We start from the raw sequence: 19413 nt of genomic DNA on the forward strand, positions 1-19413 counted from the left end.
CCTCTTTGTTGCCTTTTCGCCCCCCAAGAGACTCATTTCCTGTTCCTGGTCCTGTGCACCACTGCCTGCCTGACACTTTTGTTCCGAGTTCGTTGGACTCTGCTCGTTTCGTTTTTGTCAGGCACGATGCCCATAGGACTCAGCTGCATCCACCATATGACGGGCCATACAGGGTTTTTAAACCAGGCAACAAACATTTCATTTTGGACTTTGGCGGTCGGCAGGAAGTTGTCTCTGTTGACAGACTTAAGCCTGCACATGTTATGCAACAGGATCAGGTGGTCCCGGCCCAGGCCCCTCGCCACAGCCGCCCACCTGCCACCGGGCTGATGGATTCTGTTCTTTCCCCCAGGAGTGACCCAAAATCAATGGAGTCTGAGTCGTCTGCAGCTTTTTCTGACCGCCAGTGCCAGCCTCGCTCCCGGGCTGGGTTGCCCTCTGTCAGTTCCCCCCCCCCCCAGTTCAGCCGTTCCGGCCATTTGCTTAAGCCCCGGGTCCTGGACTAGTTCTGCTGGGTGTTCGGGGGGGGGGGGGCATGTGTCGTTGATGCTTACCTCCACAATCTGGACATTTCAAAAATGTTTCTCCAGCAGGTGTTCCCCTGACAACAGCAAGTCCTGTGCTTGGCCTCCAAACTTTCAATCTCTGCATGTTTTCTCGAGAGAAACCTGGATTTTGTAAATATTCTTTTGTAAATAGCTCAGTCACTGTGTAAGTATCACTTAAGCAGAAGGGTGAACTGCCCTGGCTGGCTCTTTGTCGACTAGATACTAGGAATAGGATGGGATGGAGGCAGATTATCTGCTGTGGCAACTCCTAATGGAACAAGCTGACAAAAAGCAGACAAATGAAAAAAGTTAACAATGGAATTGGAAACCCCATCTTAACAGAGACCTTATTTCCACTGTTTGTCATCACCAGGTATACAGCCACATCTGTCGTAGTCTTTGTGCCTTAAAACCATACACCTGACTCAGCGTTAAACAGTAGAGCTCTAACAAGAGAATATAACTCTGCAGTGCCACCCATACATGTGCAGTGCACATTCTACACATTTTTCTGATTTTCTGTGTCAGTCAGCTTGTGGACGCTGAAAAATCCATGGGAAACATCTCACATCCATGATTTTAAACAGGCTGAAGAGCTGAATATTCCCTTTGAGGACTGCTGAGGTCAGTCTGATGACAACGGGGCAAATATGTGGGGAAAAACAAGGGCATTTAAGCCAGGCTCCTGGATCAAAGTCCTAGAGCTCCTTTTGTTCCATGTGGAGCTCACTGCTCCCCTGACTGCTCACACCACAAGCATTAAATTGTATTAAATTGCTCCTTATTACACAGAAACTGCCACAGGTGTTTCCTGGTAGACATTACTATTCTTAAAGTTTGTTTTAAAGGTTATTACATGGTTTGTTACGTTCCCCCCGAAGGGGTCTAGGCATGCGAGTGAGGGGACCAGTAACAAATGAGTCCAGAACAGAATGAAAGGAAAACAGGCAGGTGTTTTTAGTAAATAAAATAGCCTTTATTATAGATAATCTTAACATAAAGAGCTGGCAATGCCGTTCTACCAATAACACTTGAAAAAAACAAAGGTTGCAACAACAAAGAACACAACAACCAAACAAAAACTCCACACCACGAGGAGGCACTTCCAGGGGCCCACAAGCTCACCCTGTCACTAGCAGCAGCTAGCTTTACTGCTGCCGAGGCCCACAAGCCCACATTACTCACGTAAAGCAGCTATACTATTTCCACAACTCCACACTTCAGGCAGGCTAACTACACACCAAGACCACAAAGCAGAAGACACCAGAGAAACACCCCACCCTGCTCACAGCTCATCCCCAGCTTATATGACCTCAGAGAGGTGATTGCTGACTGGGCCCAGGTGGTAAATGAGTCCGATTAGCAGCAGCTGTGTCCTGGGGAGAGAGAAGAGCAAGAGAGAGACAGAGGGGTGGAGCAAGAGAGGAGGAGGCGGAGAAAAACACCACGCCCACACAAGGGCAGTATCAGGAGGCTCAGCTAGGGCCGTAACATGGTTATTAATATATTATTAAATACAAACAGGCAGTTTTTCGTTTTATAGCTCTCTTACCTGCTTATTACACAGAAACTACCAGAGATATTGCCAGGTAATAAACACATTTTATTAAAGTTAGCTTTAATAGGTGTCCATATGTTTTAAATAGAAACAGCCAGTTTTGAATTTCGCACCTCTTTTTCTGCTTATTATGCAGAATCTACCATGGGCAGTTGAATGGTAATAACTTTGAAATTACCATATGATTACATTCTTGTTTCTTCCTTGTTACGAGCTGTAATAAAAAGTGCTACCTAACACATTACTTCATTTTTATTATAAGAATATGAACATACAATGCATGTTTACCCTATGCCCAGCTGGCTGTGCATTGTGTTTCTGGCACACCAGAATGTCCCCTTTTGAAAGTTTAAAAGTTGGCAGAGAGCAAGCCTTATTCCAAAGCATGTCCACTACACTTGAGAAGTCAAGAACTGAACCATCTGTAAACTTTGGAAACTTGCTATTTTGGACTGGAAAATAAAATGCTTTTTATTTAATTTGAAGTTTTATTTAAATTTATGGACAGAAGCCATTTTAGTTTTTATTTGAACGTGATATATTTGTTTGATTACTACTACCATTTGTATTACCTAATATTGTTATTTATTTCATTTCTATTCTGACCATCCCCTTGAGCAGAGATGGGCAGTAACGCGTTACTGTAATCCGATTACTTTTTTCAAGTAACGAGTAAAGTAAGGGATTACTATAGCAAAAACGGTAATTAGATTACCGCTACTTTCCCGTAGGAACGCTGCGTTACTGCGTTACTAAAACCGTGATTTTTTTGCGAGAATGTGTCATGACAGTGATGTAAGCAAGTGCTACGTTCATGACAACAGCTGTGTGCAGATCAACAATGGCGTATGAGCGTGCAGCGTTTAAAGCATGGAAGTACTGACCTTAGTTTGAGTTTGATTCCATAAAAAAAGACGAAAACATTAGTGTCAGTTGTGCGTGGGAAGAAAACTTCTTTTTACAGCGAAAAGACCCCCCCGTAACTTCCAAGCAAGCACCGAGTGCGCAACTCACAGAGAAACTCGCGGATTCTTCCACTGACCGCCGCGGCACACCTGCACCAGGGTAAACCTCCGCCTACCCAACTCCTGCTTTACAGGTGAAAATAGAGCAAAAGGACTGCTAGTCTTTGATTTTATTTATTTTCTGCTGTGTTTTACTTGCATCTATTTGAAAGAGTGAGTGTAAACACAAAAAAAAATAAAAAATGATGTGCTGGAATGTGCAGAAAATAGGTTTAAATATTAAACAAATTTCTTCCAGTCAGAGAATGTTGCATATAATTAAATTTTTGCTTGATGCATGAAGTTAAAAGACTCAAACTAATAAAACAAGTTTTAAAAAGGGACTTTTCCATTTGATTACATTTTGTATGATGGATTATGCAGAAAAAGTAGAATTGGGCTGAAAGAGCTATCGCTTTATCACCTATTCAGGTTGTAAATGGTGTTTTTAAAAAGTAACTAAGTAACTAAGTAATTAATTACTTTTGAAAATAAGTAATCAGTAAAGTAGTGGGATTACTTTTTTGGGGAAGTAATAAGTAATTAGTTACTGATTACTTTTTTCAAGTAACTTGACCAACACTGCCCTTGAGTAATATTAAAAATATAGGTGTTACCTGCCCCTCCCTTCCTTCCCTCCCCATCTCCAGCTGCCTCCCTCTTCCCGCTCCTCCACAACCACCCACACATGCAGGGCCTTGGAGTGGGGGTATGTCACCAGGGTGCAGAGGAGGCTACCCCCCCCCCCCCCCCCCCCCCCCCCGTCCCCTTCTGGCTGCCTCTGCCTCAATTTTATCCCACAACTTAGACATTCACATTATTCACACTCTCATTACACATACATATAGGATCTTGGGGGTGGGCACAATCACGGAGTCCAAATTACCATCAGGGTGTATACCTCACCCCTGACGTCGTTGCCCACCTCTCAATTTTAAATACACTTAGTCATTGAGGGCTAGCAGGAGGGACTATGCGCTTACCTGCTGCTCCTTGGCAGGTAGCTCCATGCCCTCCTGGGTTTTAATTGCACCTTAGAACACATATGCATCAACACTACAATGAGCGGGTGGAGGGAGGTTTGGAGTCTTCTCCCACCCCCATTCTCTGCGCCCTGCTGGAGCGGGAGGGCTAGTAGGAGGAGTTGGCCGTCCGACTGCGGTCTGGGGTGTGGGGCCTCCCTGCTGCTGCAGAGTCGGGGTGGTCTGCCTCTCCCCACCGCAGGGAAAAGGGTAACACCACCTGGGTCTGGGTGCAATTCCCCCCTCCAGGGGCAAGGGTACCTAGACCCGGTTTGTAGAGTACGCTTGGGGAGTGTGATTGTGTGTACAGCGTCTCTTTATGTCTGTCTCCACGTTGGTTGAGTGTGGAGTGAGTGCATATGAGAGCATGAGGGTGGGAATGGATGTTTGTGTCTGTGTGTGCCTGTATGTCTGTGTCTATATGTCAGGTTGGGTATCAGACGCCACCTCTCTGGGGACACCTCAGGCCCTCCAAGGTTTGGAGGCCTATCTCCACCCACCACCACTTCCCCTGCCGGTGGCGGACTCCCTCAGGTGTCGGTGTGTTGGTGGTTCTTTGTGTCTGGGGGTGGGCGTCCGGGTACACACCGGCTCACTCCTTGGCGGCCGCTTGTCGGGGCCTGGGGCTCGCTCGGGCCCCTTTGGAGGTGGGGTGCCCCCGGCCTCTCGGCCTGGGGCTCGGTCACTCAGGCACAGCTGGGGGCCGGCGGAGCTCACGGGCGCGTCACTGCAACTCCCCCTGACTTCTGCTCCGCGGCTGCTGGGCGAGCCCTCATCTGGGACTCTCCTCAGCTCTTACTGGAACAGTGGCGCGGCTGCCCCTCTGTTGGTCTTCCATGGTCTCTTGTGTTCTGGGGGCCTCTGGATGTCTGGAGTTTTGATCTCCTCCATACCCACTTCACACCCTGGAGGACGGGGCTGTGGCCCCCCCACACTCCCTAGCAGATCATTACATGGAGAAACCTTTGGAATGCAAGCATGCTGATCCACACAGGTATGCACACATGGGTATTCACAGACGCGGACTAAAGCTTTCTTGGCTGCTACCTCAAAGCACACTGTGCGCTGTCTATCTTGCGTGCTGCACAATATCGTTTATTATTTAGTAAATATTGATATCTATGACTAGCTAGTTTATTGTGATGGTGCTTTGTTTTCTCTATTATTATGTTGCTCTTTGTTGTTTGCTGTCTCCTCTGTTTGTTTTTTTTGTTTGTTTGTTTTTTTTCTCCATACAGGTGACCCAGGAGTTCTTTTTTTTTTTTCTCTCTCTTCCCCCCCCTTCTCACCGTCTCTTCTCCCCTTTGGTTTTCTTTCTTTCTCTCCCCCTCTTTCTCTCATTCATTCCCCCTGTCCTATTTATTTAAAAAAAAAAAAAAATGACAAAGGATGAACTGAAGCTCTGCCATCACGTAATGTCGCATACTGCTGTTTCTGATGTCATTTAGAAAAAAAAAATAAAAAATAAAAAAAATATAGGTGATTATTTTCAAATTCATATGTTTCCTGGGTCATTATTTTAATTTGCTGTGGGATGAGACTACCAAAATAACTTTTAGGTTTGGCTCTAAAATATAAAAGTAAAGTTCATATCTATGCTGTAGATTGTGGCACTATTTTCCTCCTCTGGCACACAAACTGAAATCAGCTAATTATAGCACAAATGCAAGTGGAACCAATAAGTGGAATCAACAGGTGAGCAGATTAACAGTTCCTAGGTAGTGAGCAACTGCGAACCGGTTTTCCACAAGACTCTCATCCTTACTTTCTTCTTAAATAATTTCTATTCCTCATCTACTATAAAATTGTTGAGATTGGTTGTAGAGGAGGATTTCAAAGATACATGTCGATGATTACTCTGGTCTCACTACCATAAATTCTATCAGCGTCATGGATTTTTTCATGATGCAGAATATGCATCAGGCCCCACATTTATGATAGGACACACAATGGACCTTGTTTTTATTTTGGTGTAAATATTGACTGTATTTGTTCCGAAGACATTTATTTCTGATCAATACTGTACTATTTTTAACTTATCTTTTCTTTCCTGTTCAGTATCTGGTTAGAAGTCCATTTTAAATTGTTTTTCAGTTGATTTTTATTTCCTTATTACAATGATCTCTTACTTGCTCTTTTGCTCTTGCCTTGTTCAATTAATGTATGTCCTAATAAAGTTGTTTTAATGCCATCCCCTCAGATAAATCATCATATTTGCTTTTTAAAGGTTCTTTTCTGTAAAAAAAAAAAAAAAAAAAAAGTTGACATCATGTATTTCGGCACATTCACCTCCTTTTAAAACTTGTTTCAAATTCTTTCAGCAACTAAATCAAAGATGCAATGTTTCAAAGAGCAGATGTGGTGGGGTGTTATTTGACACCATTGATGATATTACTGCTCGAACTACACATGCTGTCACACTTTTTGTGAACATTTCTTGCGTATTTTGTAGGGGCAAAAATAAGTCAGGTGAGAATTTATATTTCTCCTTTGGCATTTTTCCTTTTTTTATGTGTTCCTGAACTTCTTGTTTTAGAAACGTTTTTACCTGAGAGGAAAATTAGCTGATTCAACGAAAACGTTCTCTTGCTCTCTTGCAATTTTACCTATTTCTTTGTTAAAAAATCTTACAATCCCTGCCCCTACGTGCTCACTATAATCATTGTTTCTTTGTTATCTGGTCAATTCACTGCTTATTATAAGAATACTGTCATCCATCCACCTAAAAAGAAAGAAATAGCAAACACACATACTAAAACGTTAGTAAGATAACAAATGTCATTTTCTTACTTTGTTTCAAAATAACAAAGTAATTATTTTATTAACAGATTAACTGTTGTCACATAATGCTGCTCACAAACAAACAGTGCATTTTAATGAAAACTTAAAAATATATCAGAATTAATAGGAACAGTTTGTGTTTCAACAATTCAGTTGTGTAAGTAAATAGTCCCGAGGCTATTTGGTTAAAATGTGACTGTCATATAAATCATTTATAAATGATCATAACATATATAAAGTTATGATAGCAGTTCACAGGTGGATGCTCCTCTCCTAAATAGGATTCAGAAGTTCGCAAATCCGACCAGAACAAAGTTTAGAAAATTCGTACATGAACTTTCCAATGATTCTGTCTATTTTACATATAAGTGCACTCACAGTTCACAAGCCTCTAACCAGCTATGTTAACCTTTCTAAGTATCTTAAAAATCTTATTTTTAATTTCCTTCGTCCTAAGACAATACACAAAAGGATTTACAAGAGATGGACCGAGGATGGTGCCAATTAATAAACCCTGCCGTTCTTCAAGAGTCAATACCACACCAAACTTGGTCAAAATAACTGTGAAAAACAGAGGACAGTATAAATGTCACGGCTGGGGCAGCAGTCGTGTTGAGGTGAGAAAGGAGGATCCACAAGCAGACACTGGCGGAGGTGCAAGTGGGTTTTATTTACAGTGCACAGTAACCAAAGTGTGAGCAGAACTGAACAAAACCCTAAACTGGGAAAACTAATGCAAAAGGAGGACACGGAGCGAGGAGCAGAGAGACACAGAGAAACACGGAATAACGTTAAGTACACGAACAATTCACAGAGAAACACAGACGATGCCACGAGGAGCACAGGCAGACATGCAGTATAAATACACACACCAGGTAATTAGGAAATGGCAGACAGGCGGGGACACAGCCGGAACTTATCCAGCGGTCCCAAACCCCCGGGCCTCGGACCGGTACCGGTCCGTGAGTCGTCTGGTACATGTCCGCGAGAGTTGAGGCTCAGGTGTGAAATGTATGGTTTTCAGAGTTTTTATCGGTTTTCAGCGTTATTTTGTTATCATTTTGATTGTTAACTCGGTTTTCCTGGGTCTTTTCACATGTGTTATGAATAAATCTTCTTTTTTTCGGTACCGGTACTAGTTTTATTTTGTTGGATTTATCCGCGACACATTAAAGGCCGGTCCGTGAAAATATTGTCGGGCATAAACCGGTCCGTGGCGCAAAAAAGGTTGGAGACCGCTGAACTAATGGACATAACGAGACACAAACCTACAAAGTAAAAAAGGAAACTCACAGACTGTTTTACACTACCAACTGAGGACACGAACAGAACACAGAGGAGAGGCACAGGTAGGGATGATAGAAACACACAACTCAAACCCTAAGAACAAATACAAAATCAGAATAAACTAGAAAAATGATAATGATAAACTTAAAGCGCTGGATCAGCAACCCAGGACCATGACAATAAACATACTACACAAATCAGGTGACTCACAAGAGTGCTTCCCAATTTCATTCTGTCATTATTTGATGATAATTTCACAAAAAACAAGATCACACAGTATGAAAGACAAATGAAAGTGAATGTGAAAAATAACAGAAAAAATAACGTACTGGCACCTTCATTGAAATATTTCTCTGGGTCAACACAAAGTGGTTCGTAATACAGCAGCATAGTCACAGAAAGTGTACCTAAGCCTCAAGGTGGAATGAGGGAGAGGGACAACTGTTGCAGGTGAAACAGCCACTAAATTAGAGGCAACAATCCACAGAATGTATGTAAGTACCATTATACGTGTATTTGTTAAATAACTATGGTACCGAAGAGGATAAATTATAGCTATTAATCGATCAAATGCCATAATTGTTAAAGAAAACATCTCCATTGTTGATCCCAGCTGGAAAACACACATTTGAATTAAACACTCCACATATGATATGGTATTAACACCAGCAAGAAGAACCCCAATCATTGTTGGAGCGGCACTAGAGGTATACAGTATGTCAACAACAGCAAGATAGCAAAACAGAAGATACATTGGTTTATGTAACTGCTTGTCAGAAACAATGAAGAGGATATTGACCAAACTGCCAGTAACAGCTAGTAAATAAGTTATCAGCATAACCACACCAACTGCTACAGGCCTTTTGACTGTGTCAAAGCCACCTATAATAAAATAAGTTAGTTTGACTGAAGCATTCTGTAAAGACATATTTAACAAATATTAAATTACAATAAGTTCCAAATTTCAGTTGATAACGTAATAAGACAAAAAGGAAAAACAAAAAAAACTCCTCAAACAAAAGGTGGTTAGAGATATTTCAAATCTTTAGCAGCAATAGACAGTGGTTAAGAACAAAAAATAATAACCCAGCTAAACACAGATAGTTTGGGGTTAACAACAAAACACCTGTGCTTTCACATTTTAAGCTTCACAAGAACAGTACATTTTCACTCGGCATCCAATGACATCCAGTGACACCTCATGTAGGGATCGACGATCTTCTATTTACATATCCCTAGAGATTGCAGAAACATACTGCCATCCCCTCAAAGGTGGGATGACGATGGCTGGATGCTTTTATGTACTTTTTACTTTGGCTCTTAAAGAGTTTCTATAGCACAGGAGGTACAGCAGGTTGTCTACTATTTGTAAAGTTGGTGGTTCTATATCTGCCATTTACCACATGTGAAACAATGAACTAATAATTTTCAGACCATACCTCAGCAGCTATATTGCTCTGATCTCCCATAATTATTATAAATCAGAAATTACAACCTAGCTTACAGCTTAATTTGTTTTTATAACATCTTTCATTTTGATTAGGGTAGTTCAAAGTAATTCTCAGACAAATCAAAGCTAATGCTAAAAACTAATAAAACAAAAACTAATAATAAAAAAATGACAAGTAACAACCTAATTCTTAGAGGAAGCCATGTCTCAGTCTAAGAGGATGATATATAGTGATTACTAATTCAGGAGGATATACAGAATTAATTACTAAACTTTAAAATGCAACAGTAAAATAGCTGTCAAAAAGCAAAGACTTGCAATTATATGTTTTTTATATCATAGCAATCCCACCACCACATTGTCATACAAGTCGGTCATTTTACCTAATGTTTTAGAATTTGGGGGCTTTTTAGTGGTTTTGTATATTCTGTGCTGATTCTTGATTTGTTGAATGTTTGTATTGTGCTTGTGTATTCTTAGTATGTTTACTCTACCATTCAGTTTTTAGTTATCTCAAAGTTTTGTATTTTCAGTGTTGCCCATCCTCTTGTGTTTTGTTATTTTTGTCTCCCATGTCAGTCTTCTCTTTGTATTTAGTTACTGTTTTCTCTTTCTGGGGACACCTCAGGCCCTCCAAGGTTTGGAGGCCTATCTCCACCCACCACCACTTCCCCTGCCGGTGGCGGACTCCCTCAGGTGTCGGTGCGTTGGTGGTTCTTTGTGTCTGGGGGTGGGCGTCCAGGTACACACCGGCTCACTCCTTGGCGGCCGCTTATCGGGGCCTGGAGCCTGGGGCTCGCTCGGGCCCCTTCGGAGGTGGGGTGCCCCCGGCCTCTCGGCCTGGGGCTCGGTCACTCAGGCACAGCTGGGGGCCGGCGGAGCTCACGGGCGCGTCACTGCAACTCCCCCTGGCTTCTGCTCCGCGGCTGCTGAGTGAACCCTCATCTGGGACTCTCCTCAGCTCTTACTGGAACAGTGGCGCGGCTGCCCCTCTGTTGGTCTTCCATGGTCTCTTGTGTTCTGGGGGCCTCTGGATGTCTGGAGTTTTGATCTCCTCCATACCTGCTTCACACCCTGGAGGACGGGGCTGTGGCCCCCCCACACTCCCTAGCAGATCATTACATGGAGAAACCTTTGGAATGCAAGCGCGCTGATCCACACAGGTATGCACACGGGTGTTCACTGCTCGTAGACCCAAATTACACCTTTCTTGGCCGCTACTTCGAAGCACATCTGTCCTGCGTGCTGCACAACAACATTGAATATTTAGTATTTACTGCTGTTTACACTTAGCTAGATTAATGCGATGGTGTTGTGTTTAGTATGTTGCTTTGTTTTTTTTGCTTGTTTTCTATTTTTCTCTCAACAGGTGATCCAGGAGATTTTTATTTTTTTTCTCCCCCCCTTTCTCACTGTCCCTCTCCCCTTCTGTTTTTCCTTTCCTTCCTCTTTTTTTCTCCCTTTCCTATCCCTCACTCATGTCTGTCCCGTCTGTAACATCTGAAAATAAAATATAATAAATAATAAAAACAAAGATCGACCAAATGGACCAATACGGCAATGCCACGATGATCCATTTGGCAAAGTAAATCCATTGGGTATCCTTGTTGGTCTTCAGACAACAATTCTGATGGCTAAAGAACCAAATGGGACAGGCAAAAAAAAAAAAAAAAAAAAAAATAGTTACTGTTTTCTCTTCTCTAAGTTTCTGTGTTTTACTCCTTGTTTTAGTTTCCTGTGTTTTTCTTGTTCTATCTTGATAGTCTCTCGTGCTTTATGTTCAGTTTTGCTTCCCCTGTCTCATTACGTCTAATTTGTCCCTGCTGTGTTTCCCAGCTGCCTTCACTTCCTTAATCACCCCCCCGTGTAATTATTGTGACAGTCTCACTTTGTCCTCTGTCAGATTGTCAGTGTATTCTCCCCAGTGTTTCCTAACTCTCTGTGTCTCCAATGTTTTTGCTTAGTTTAGTTCTGGCAATTTGAAAGGTTTAGTTTCTTTTTCCATTCCATGTTGAGTTTTTGGTATTGGGATCAGTCAAATAAATGGCTTGCCTGTTGTTAAGATTATCCTGTCTCCAATAGTCTCTTTTTGGGTTCCCCACCTCTACACTTGGTCTGTTCATTCTATAGACGTTAACACTCTCCTGTTTGTATTGGTGCAAAGTTCAAAACCATAGTTAGTAGTAGTGATGTGCGATACCACTGATTTCCTTTCCGATCCGATACCAAGTAAAATCCAGGGTGGTATCGGCGATACTGATCCGATACCGATACTCTGTACAAAAACTTAATGTTTCATTGCATTTCATAATACAATATATAATTTTATTATATAATTGTAATAATAACATAACCATATTGCTTCATAATGATTAGAGGACATCAGACAACTTGTTTTTATTGCTTAATAATGCAGAATAATCATATAGAAATAAAAAGAAAACTGAAGTTGTGCACTATTTGAGCATGTTGCCTGCCTGCAGCACTAAAGGACTCTGCGAGAGACGTCTGTGTCCCTGTCCTCCTCTTCAGTTCGCCTCAACATAAGCTCATCATATTCTGTGATGTGATTTACTCCGAGGTGTTTGACGAGGTCAGTGGTATTGCCACAACACCTCAATGTCTTGCCACATATATCACAAACCGCGTCTAGGCTGTTTGTGGAGGTAAAACGCGTCCACACATGACTCTGTTTGCGCTCAGCCATTGTTGTGAGTGTGCAGGCCAGGGGCAGCGACACATTTATACAGCCGTATTTCGCATATGACTATGAAAGGCGTAAGAGGAAGTAGTTCCTTCCAAATTAGACGATCCGAATGGTATAGTTTCTTTCCACTGCGTTCATTTTAATGGAAAAACTACAAATTTACCCCAGAGTACTAAAATCTCGATATTATAATATGAGAATCGATTCTAGAACATAAATTGCTGGTATCGGAAGAATCGATATTTCAGTATCGATCCGCACACCACTAGTTAGTAGGTGATGTTGCAATCAGCTTTGTGTTGCCCGTGTCATCGAGCCATGTTTGAGTAAGAAGCACAAAGTCCTATTTATTGATAGCAATGATGTCATTGAAAATAAAAGCTTCTTTTTTGTGTTTGTTGTATAGACTTTAGAAAGCATGAAAAAATAAATGGCTTATGCAATGATGAAGAGCAGATTGAGATGTCCTGATTCTGCATGAGCTATCTATTGTAAGCTATTGAAATTACAGAATAGGTATCACCAGACAATGTTCAGTTGTTTATATGCAAACTGTGCAACCTTAAATGGTGACTGCCCATAAGTAAAACTTGCCACATTCGAAGATGAAAATATTTGTACTTTTTTTATTACTTTTTTTTTTTTTTAAAGAAAATTCATATTTCTCCTTTTGGCAACTGTCATTTTGCTATCTGTTCCTACCCCAGCTGAGCTTGTTATTTAAGAAACATTTTTATCTGAGCTGATCAAAGTAGTGGAATCAATAAAAAGATCCCATTTCTCTAAACATTTTATCTTTATCTTTGTTTAAAAATTCCCTTCAGTCCATGTGTGCTCACTATAATTCTCGCACTGTTACTACTGATACTGACGATACAAGATGGCGCCGGCGTACCTGGCTGCTCGTCTATCGCTGTCAGTTTTCTTTGTTTTTATATTGCTCCTGTCATGTGTCACTAAAGAAATCAGGTCGTTACTGGTGTACGATTGCCAATCGCTTCTGAACGTCCGAAGTTCTGGACAAAATACAGCTTTTTCTAACGGAGGACAGAATTCCTACTGTCCGCTGCTGTCACATATCCCGACTTGCCTATGCCGTGCTGTCATGCTACCTCCCCTGGCGAAGACGTCGGGGTAGGCGCAGTGGTGGGCTGGTTAAACTCAAGATCTCTTTGGCGCACCATCCCACTATGGTCAAAGGAATACATAGATTATTTCCTGGAGTTTTTGTGCACTGACGTTTCCTGGACCCTGTGGATTCCTGCCTCATCACCGTGGTCTGCCAGGATGACGCGCCGCTCCTCCGTGACCCCTGTCCTCCTCAGCTCAATGTACGCCGGGCGAACCTCCACAATCTGAGGCCACTGTGTCGGGCTCCCTGCTGAGGCTCATACCTCATCCCCGGATCCTGTCAGGATTGGGCTGGTGAACGCCAGATCGCTGGTGAACAAATCTTTTATTCTGAATGAGTTATTCACCTCCTGGAAACTAGACTTCATGTGTGTCACGGAGACTTGGCTTAACACTGGTGAGTCCAGTATTTTATCTGAACTTTTACCAGCGGGTTGTTCCTATTTTAACACACCAAGGACATCAGGCAGAGGAGGAAGTACGGCGGTTGTTTTTAAAAAGGATTTTAAATGTAAACAGTGTTTTTTACAGCCCTCGTTTTCCAGCTTTGAGCTCACGTGTTTTGAAGTTAATCGCTCTAACTCTGTGCTCTTTGCTGTTATTTATCGCCCCCCTAAATACAATAAGAATTTCATAAATGACTTTTCAGAATTTCTAGCTGGGATTATGCCCAACTACGATCATTTTCTTATTGTGGGAGATTTTAATATCCATGTCTGCTGCCCTGATAAACTTCTGGTGAAGGAGTTTGTAAGTCTCATTGACTCTTTTAATCTGGTCCAGTCCATACCTGGTCCCACACATGAACACAGACACACACTAGACCTGGTCTTGTCACACAGTCTACCTGTGTCTAACGTGGAAGTGACCGACACTGCTTTCTCTGACCATATGGCTGTATTTTTTGATGCTTTGTTTTCACGCACTACAGTTCAAACCAGCGCTCCTGTTTGCCGCTGTCGGATTATTAACCCTTCCACTGCTGCCCAGTTCTCTGCTTCTTTTAGCCAGCTGTCTATCCCCACCGATCGTACTCCCTTGGACATAGAGGACCTCAGCTCCTGGTTTCAATATTCTTGCCTTACTATTCTGGACTCTGTGGCACCATTAAAAACCAGGAAGCCCAAGGCTAAAACTGACCCTTGCTGAAGCAACGTGACGCCGCTTTTAGATCCGGTGATGGTATGCATTACAGTGCAGCCAGATCTGAGTTGAAAAGAGGCATCAGAGAAGCCATGGCAGCGTACAAGAGAAGGATCGAAGACCACTTCAGCAACAACAGCTCATGACAGGTATGGCAGGGAGTTCAGCACTTAACTAACTACAAACCTTGCAATACCACGTTGACTGAGGGTAACGCGGCGCTTGCGGAGGAGCTGAACCACGTCTTCGCACGCTTTGAGGTGAAGGGACCAGAGGCAGCAGCAGCAAAAACATCGGACAGCAGCAGCAGCCCAAGCCTCATAGTGCAGGAATATGAGGTGAGGCGCACACTGAGGGCAGTGAACCCCAGGAAGGCCGCCGGACCAGATGGGGTAACCGCAAGGGTCCTTAAAGAGTGTGCAGACCAGCTGCCTGGGGTCTTCACTAAGATCTTCAACACTTAACTGTCCCAGTCCTGCATCCCACTGTGCCTAAAGTCAGCCACAATTGTCCCACTGCCAAAGTGTACTAACATTAGCAGCCTCAACAACTACCGACCATTTGCTCTAACACGTGTTATAATGAAGTGCTTCGAGAAACTGGTCCGACGTCACATCATGTCCTGCTTGCCACCCAACCTCGACCCGCTCCAGTTCGCATACAGAGCTAACAGATCAACTGAAGAATACGATACTCCCGGACAGACTAATAGTTAAACTGCTGGAAATTGGACTTCCTTCTACCACCTGCCGCTGGATCAGAGACTTCCTCTCAGACAGTGTACAGAGAGTTAGAGTGGGGCCTCATCTTTCCTCAGCCGTCAGCCTTAACACCGGCTCTCCACAAGGCTGTGTACTGAGTCCCCTACTGTACACTCTGTACACACATGACTGTGTTAGTTCCCACCCAGACAACGCAGTCATCAAGTTTGCAGATGATACCACCGTGGTGGGGCTCATCTCTGGTGGGGCTCATCATTGGACATCCTCTTCCCTCCCTGAAGGACCTGTACAGCACTCGCTGTCTCAAGAGGGCACGCAGTATCCTACGGGACGGTACACACCCAAGACACGGGGTGTTCAAGCTGCTGCCGTCTGGCAGGAGGTTCAGGCTGCTGAGGTCCCGAACAAATAGACTCAAGGACAGCTTTTACAACAAGGCAATAGCCCTGATCAATGCAAATAGCTGACCTAACTGGCTACCTACCTGGACTTTTTTTGGGGGGGTTAACAACGGTAAAAACCATAGTGTTGGGGGAAAACTCTGTAAAAGACCCAGGAGAAATAAAGACACAATGAGACAAAGTCACTTTCTTTATCAAACGTGTACACGGGTGAGCTGCTAAGAACAACTCACACCATGCACAGTGGCTTGGTAATTTTTATAGGCACAGAGCACAGAGACAGTGAGAACAGGATAACAAATAATAAACAGATAAAATAAAACAACTCCATATATGGTGCTAGTCTCGTCAGCAGAGAGCTAGGGAAGATAAAACAATCTAAAACAATATGTCCCAGAAACAAGATGTCTTTGCTGGGAAAGTCTAAAAAGATAATTCTAAACTAATCTAACCATAGGCAAAGGGCAGACAAAAGGCATCTTTGTACATTTAAAAGAAGGTAAAGAAACATAGAAACATTTTTCCTGTAACATTCCCTCCTGTTTTAACTTATTTTAAATGTATACAACAATTGTCTGTGAAGGTTATTTATTAAGTATCTTAAGCAATTTTTTAATTTTCAAAATGTCAGCATAGCAGAAATGGAAGTCATTTGGTCTAAAGAATAAAACAAAAGAAAATAATAAAAAGAAAAACATAGTAAATGAAATAACAAGTGGAATAAACAAGAAAAAATAATAAAACTAAAACTACAAAAAATAAAGGATGAAAACTAAAATGAAAACTTTGTATTTAAAAATTATGGAAACCTAATATGTAAAATGAAAAACTTCAAAAAATACAAGGATGAAAACCTTATATTTAAAATTATGCAAACCTTAAATTGAAAACTTTATATGTAAAATAATGAAAACTTCATATTTAAAATGAAAACTTCAAAAAAAATAAAAGAATGAAAACCTTATATTGTACCTGCATAAACTACTAATGTGTTAATCAGTGCATGATCACTTGACAAGTCATTTTTAATCACCACGTCATTTATTAGCAGTTAGTACAAGTTCTCCTCTAACAGAATTGCAACGGGATGTTGTTCTTCTTGAGGCACGGCAACATAAGCAGTCATTGTAGTTGTTATCATCTTTGAAATCATTACTCTTAGGCATGGCAACACACACAACACTAATATGAGCAGTGCTATCATGATGAGACCTAGAAGGAAAAATGGCTTTGCTACAGCAGCCAGCCATGAACCGCTGAACAGCCAGTCAAGCCAGCCTTGTGCTGTAGCTGCTCCAGGTGTGTGGTCAGTGACATATTTTTGCAGAGCGGTCAAATTCTGCAAAGCTTCATAAATGTCTCCTCCAGTTTCATATCCATCAGGGATTAAAGTGCAACATGTTTCCCCGATCAGCTTGCAAACTCCTCCTTGTGATGCTGTTAGCAGGTCTAGTGTCAGTCTGTTCTGCAGCACCATCGTTCTGATGGCCTGCTGTTCTCCTGCTAAGGCAGTTCCCAGGGTCTTAGTCAAGTTGATGTGTCGTAGCAGAGCATATCGGTTGATTTCCACATGATCCCGCACCTCGGCAACTCCAATGCCGGGGATCAAGCTCTGTAAGAATTTCACTCCACCTCCCCAGATGCGAAACTCTCCCGGCACTCCAGTGTCCACTGTAATGCCGAAAGAATTGGGTGAGGCGATGTCCACTTCACGTCTCTGCCGGCTGCTTGGGTGATGTGCAACACTTTGCATGAAGAAAACGTGATCTGATAGTTGCACCAGGGCGCACAGACCCCCCCAACCTTCAGGGAGTGACAGATAAGCCTTATTGCCACATAGGAAGTACCAGTCAGCCAAAACTCTAGTTCCTCTACTGCTGGGTGCCGTCCGTGCACATCCTGTCTGGTACTGAGTCTTTGTTTGTAGTGGCATTCGGTAGCTGTAGTCGGAGCGACAGTTGAGGCTCATCAGCGTCGTGTTACTGGCACAGGTGGCGTTGATTGAACAGCCCATACACTTCCTCTCGTTCCTTGGTGGGCAGAAAGTGTATATGTACTTACATAGGTGAGTAGGCAGCTCCCCCACTGCCCGCGATCCATTGTTCATCACACATACTGGCAGTTGTGATGCGTTCAGTTTGTTCAGTAGAATTACATCAGGCAGCGGGTCTGAGACTTGGGGCCAGGTCAGTAGGTATGTCTGTCCGGAACAGTTCACATTTGTGAGTGATGATGACCTCCAGGTTGCTTTCGCTGGGATGCTGTAGTTGGCTTTGGACCAAAGAGTACCGTAGCCTGGATGTGTTGCCAGGCCCAACAGGCACCAACTGCGATCTTCAGGTATGCTGTACAGCCACAGGCCAGACGTCTGTGAGGATAGGGGCATATGGGTACATGCATAGCAGTCAGTTTTGTTATTCAAGTGAGCTGTAGTGTTCATAAACTGCCACCAGAAGTTAGTGGCGTAGCCATGGGGAAACTTGGTGTACTTTCCTTTGTCATACAGTGTCTGCCTTTTCTCCATATAGCGTGACTTGTTGTCCCTCACGGAAGCAAAGGTGAGGAGCCCGGCCATGGTCAGGGCCGCTGCAGTTGTTAAGAGCCACCACCTCATGACGACGGAACACACCCTCCTGTCGCGAGTAGACCCCCCGGCCAGGAAAGCTGACCCCTCCACCGGGCGAGATCACAACAAGTGGGCAAGCCTGCCGTCAGCTGTGTTTAGATGGCTTCACTGACTCGCCTGCAGTGACTCTGATGGATCCAGGATGGTCGTTCCGCAATTTTGCAAGCGGTCGGTGTAGTGAGGAGGACTTGGTATGGCCCCTCCCACCTGGGTGTGCTCCAGTTTTTCCTTTGGAGCACCTTGATCAGAACCCAGTCACCAGGCTTTAGTCTGCAAGACACTGGAGAAACATCATCAGGTTGTTGATTATGTACAATGATCTCTTTGTTTTCTAACAGCTTAGACATCCATTCTGCTAATGTGTTTTCTCTGATTGCTTTGTCTATTGGTTGACTGGTGATAGGCAGTGGAAACGGCCTGCCATGAATGATTTCAAATGGAGTTAGTTTATGGGAGCCTTGTGTTAAGCGCATCCACATTTTCACTAAACCCAAACATTCAGGCCACGGCCTTCCTGTTTCTGCCATGCATTTCCTGAGCCTTTGTTTTATAGTGCCGTTAGTTCTCTCTACAAGGCCTGCGCTCTGAGGGTGATAAGCACAGTGGTGTTTTATGCTGAAACCGAGTGCTTCAGAGACCTTAGTGATGACATCATTTACAAAATGAGTGCCGTTGTCTGATCGTATCAAAGCTGGGATGCCATATGTGGGTATGAAGTGATTGCACAGGCACTTTGCTACTGAAATTGCATCTGCCTTTTTCACTGGATAGATTTCCGGCCACTTTGAGAACACGTCTATAACCACTAGGGCGTATTTTGACCCTTGACATTCGCTTAGTTCAATAAAATCCATATGAATTGTGTGAAAAGGATGAGGCGGAGTTGGAAAACGGCCTCTTTTTGGTCGCAGGTTACCCTGAGCATTATATTTTTGACACGTCATGCACGTTCTGACAAATTGTTTTGCTGAAGTTTCAAAATTTACAGTGTAGAAATGAGAGTTGACAATACAGGTCATTCCCCCCGATGACA

At 43.0% G+C, this 19413-nt stretch overlaps 1 protein-coding gene and 1 long non-coding RNA gene across 2 annotated transcripts in view; both read right to left on the reverse strand.

The window, feature by feature from the left end:
* The window catches only part of LOC308401490, a 303063-nt gene that overhangs the window by 145332 nt on the left and 138318 nt on the right, over positions 1-19413 (reverse strand). The gene's annotated exons all lie outside the window — the stretch shown is intronic.
* LOC308400981 (olfactory receptor 2L5-like) lies at positions 7305-9128 on the reverse strand (the record flags this gene model as incomplete). Its single annotated transcript, XM_080889044.1, is given in 3 exon segments — positions 7305-7501; positions 8386-8566; positions 8568-9128. Coding segments are annotated over 3 exon segments (939 nt in total).

Source organism: Rhamphochromis sp. 'chilingali', assembly GCF_963969265.1.
Source record: "Rhamphochromis sp. 'chilingali' genome assembly, chromosome: 8".
Taxonomy (NCBI): domain Eukaryota; kingdom Metazoa; phylum Chordata; class Actinopteri; order Cichliformes; family Cichlidae; genus Rhamphochromis; species Rhamphochromis sp. 'chilingali'.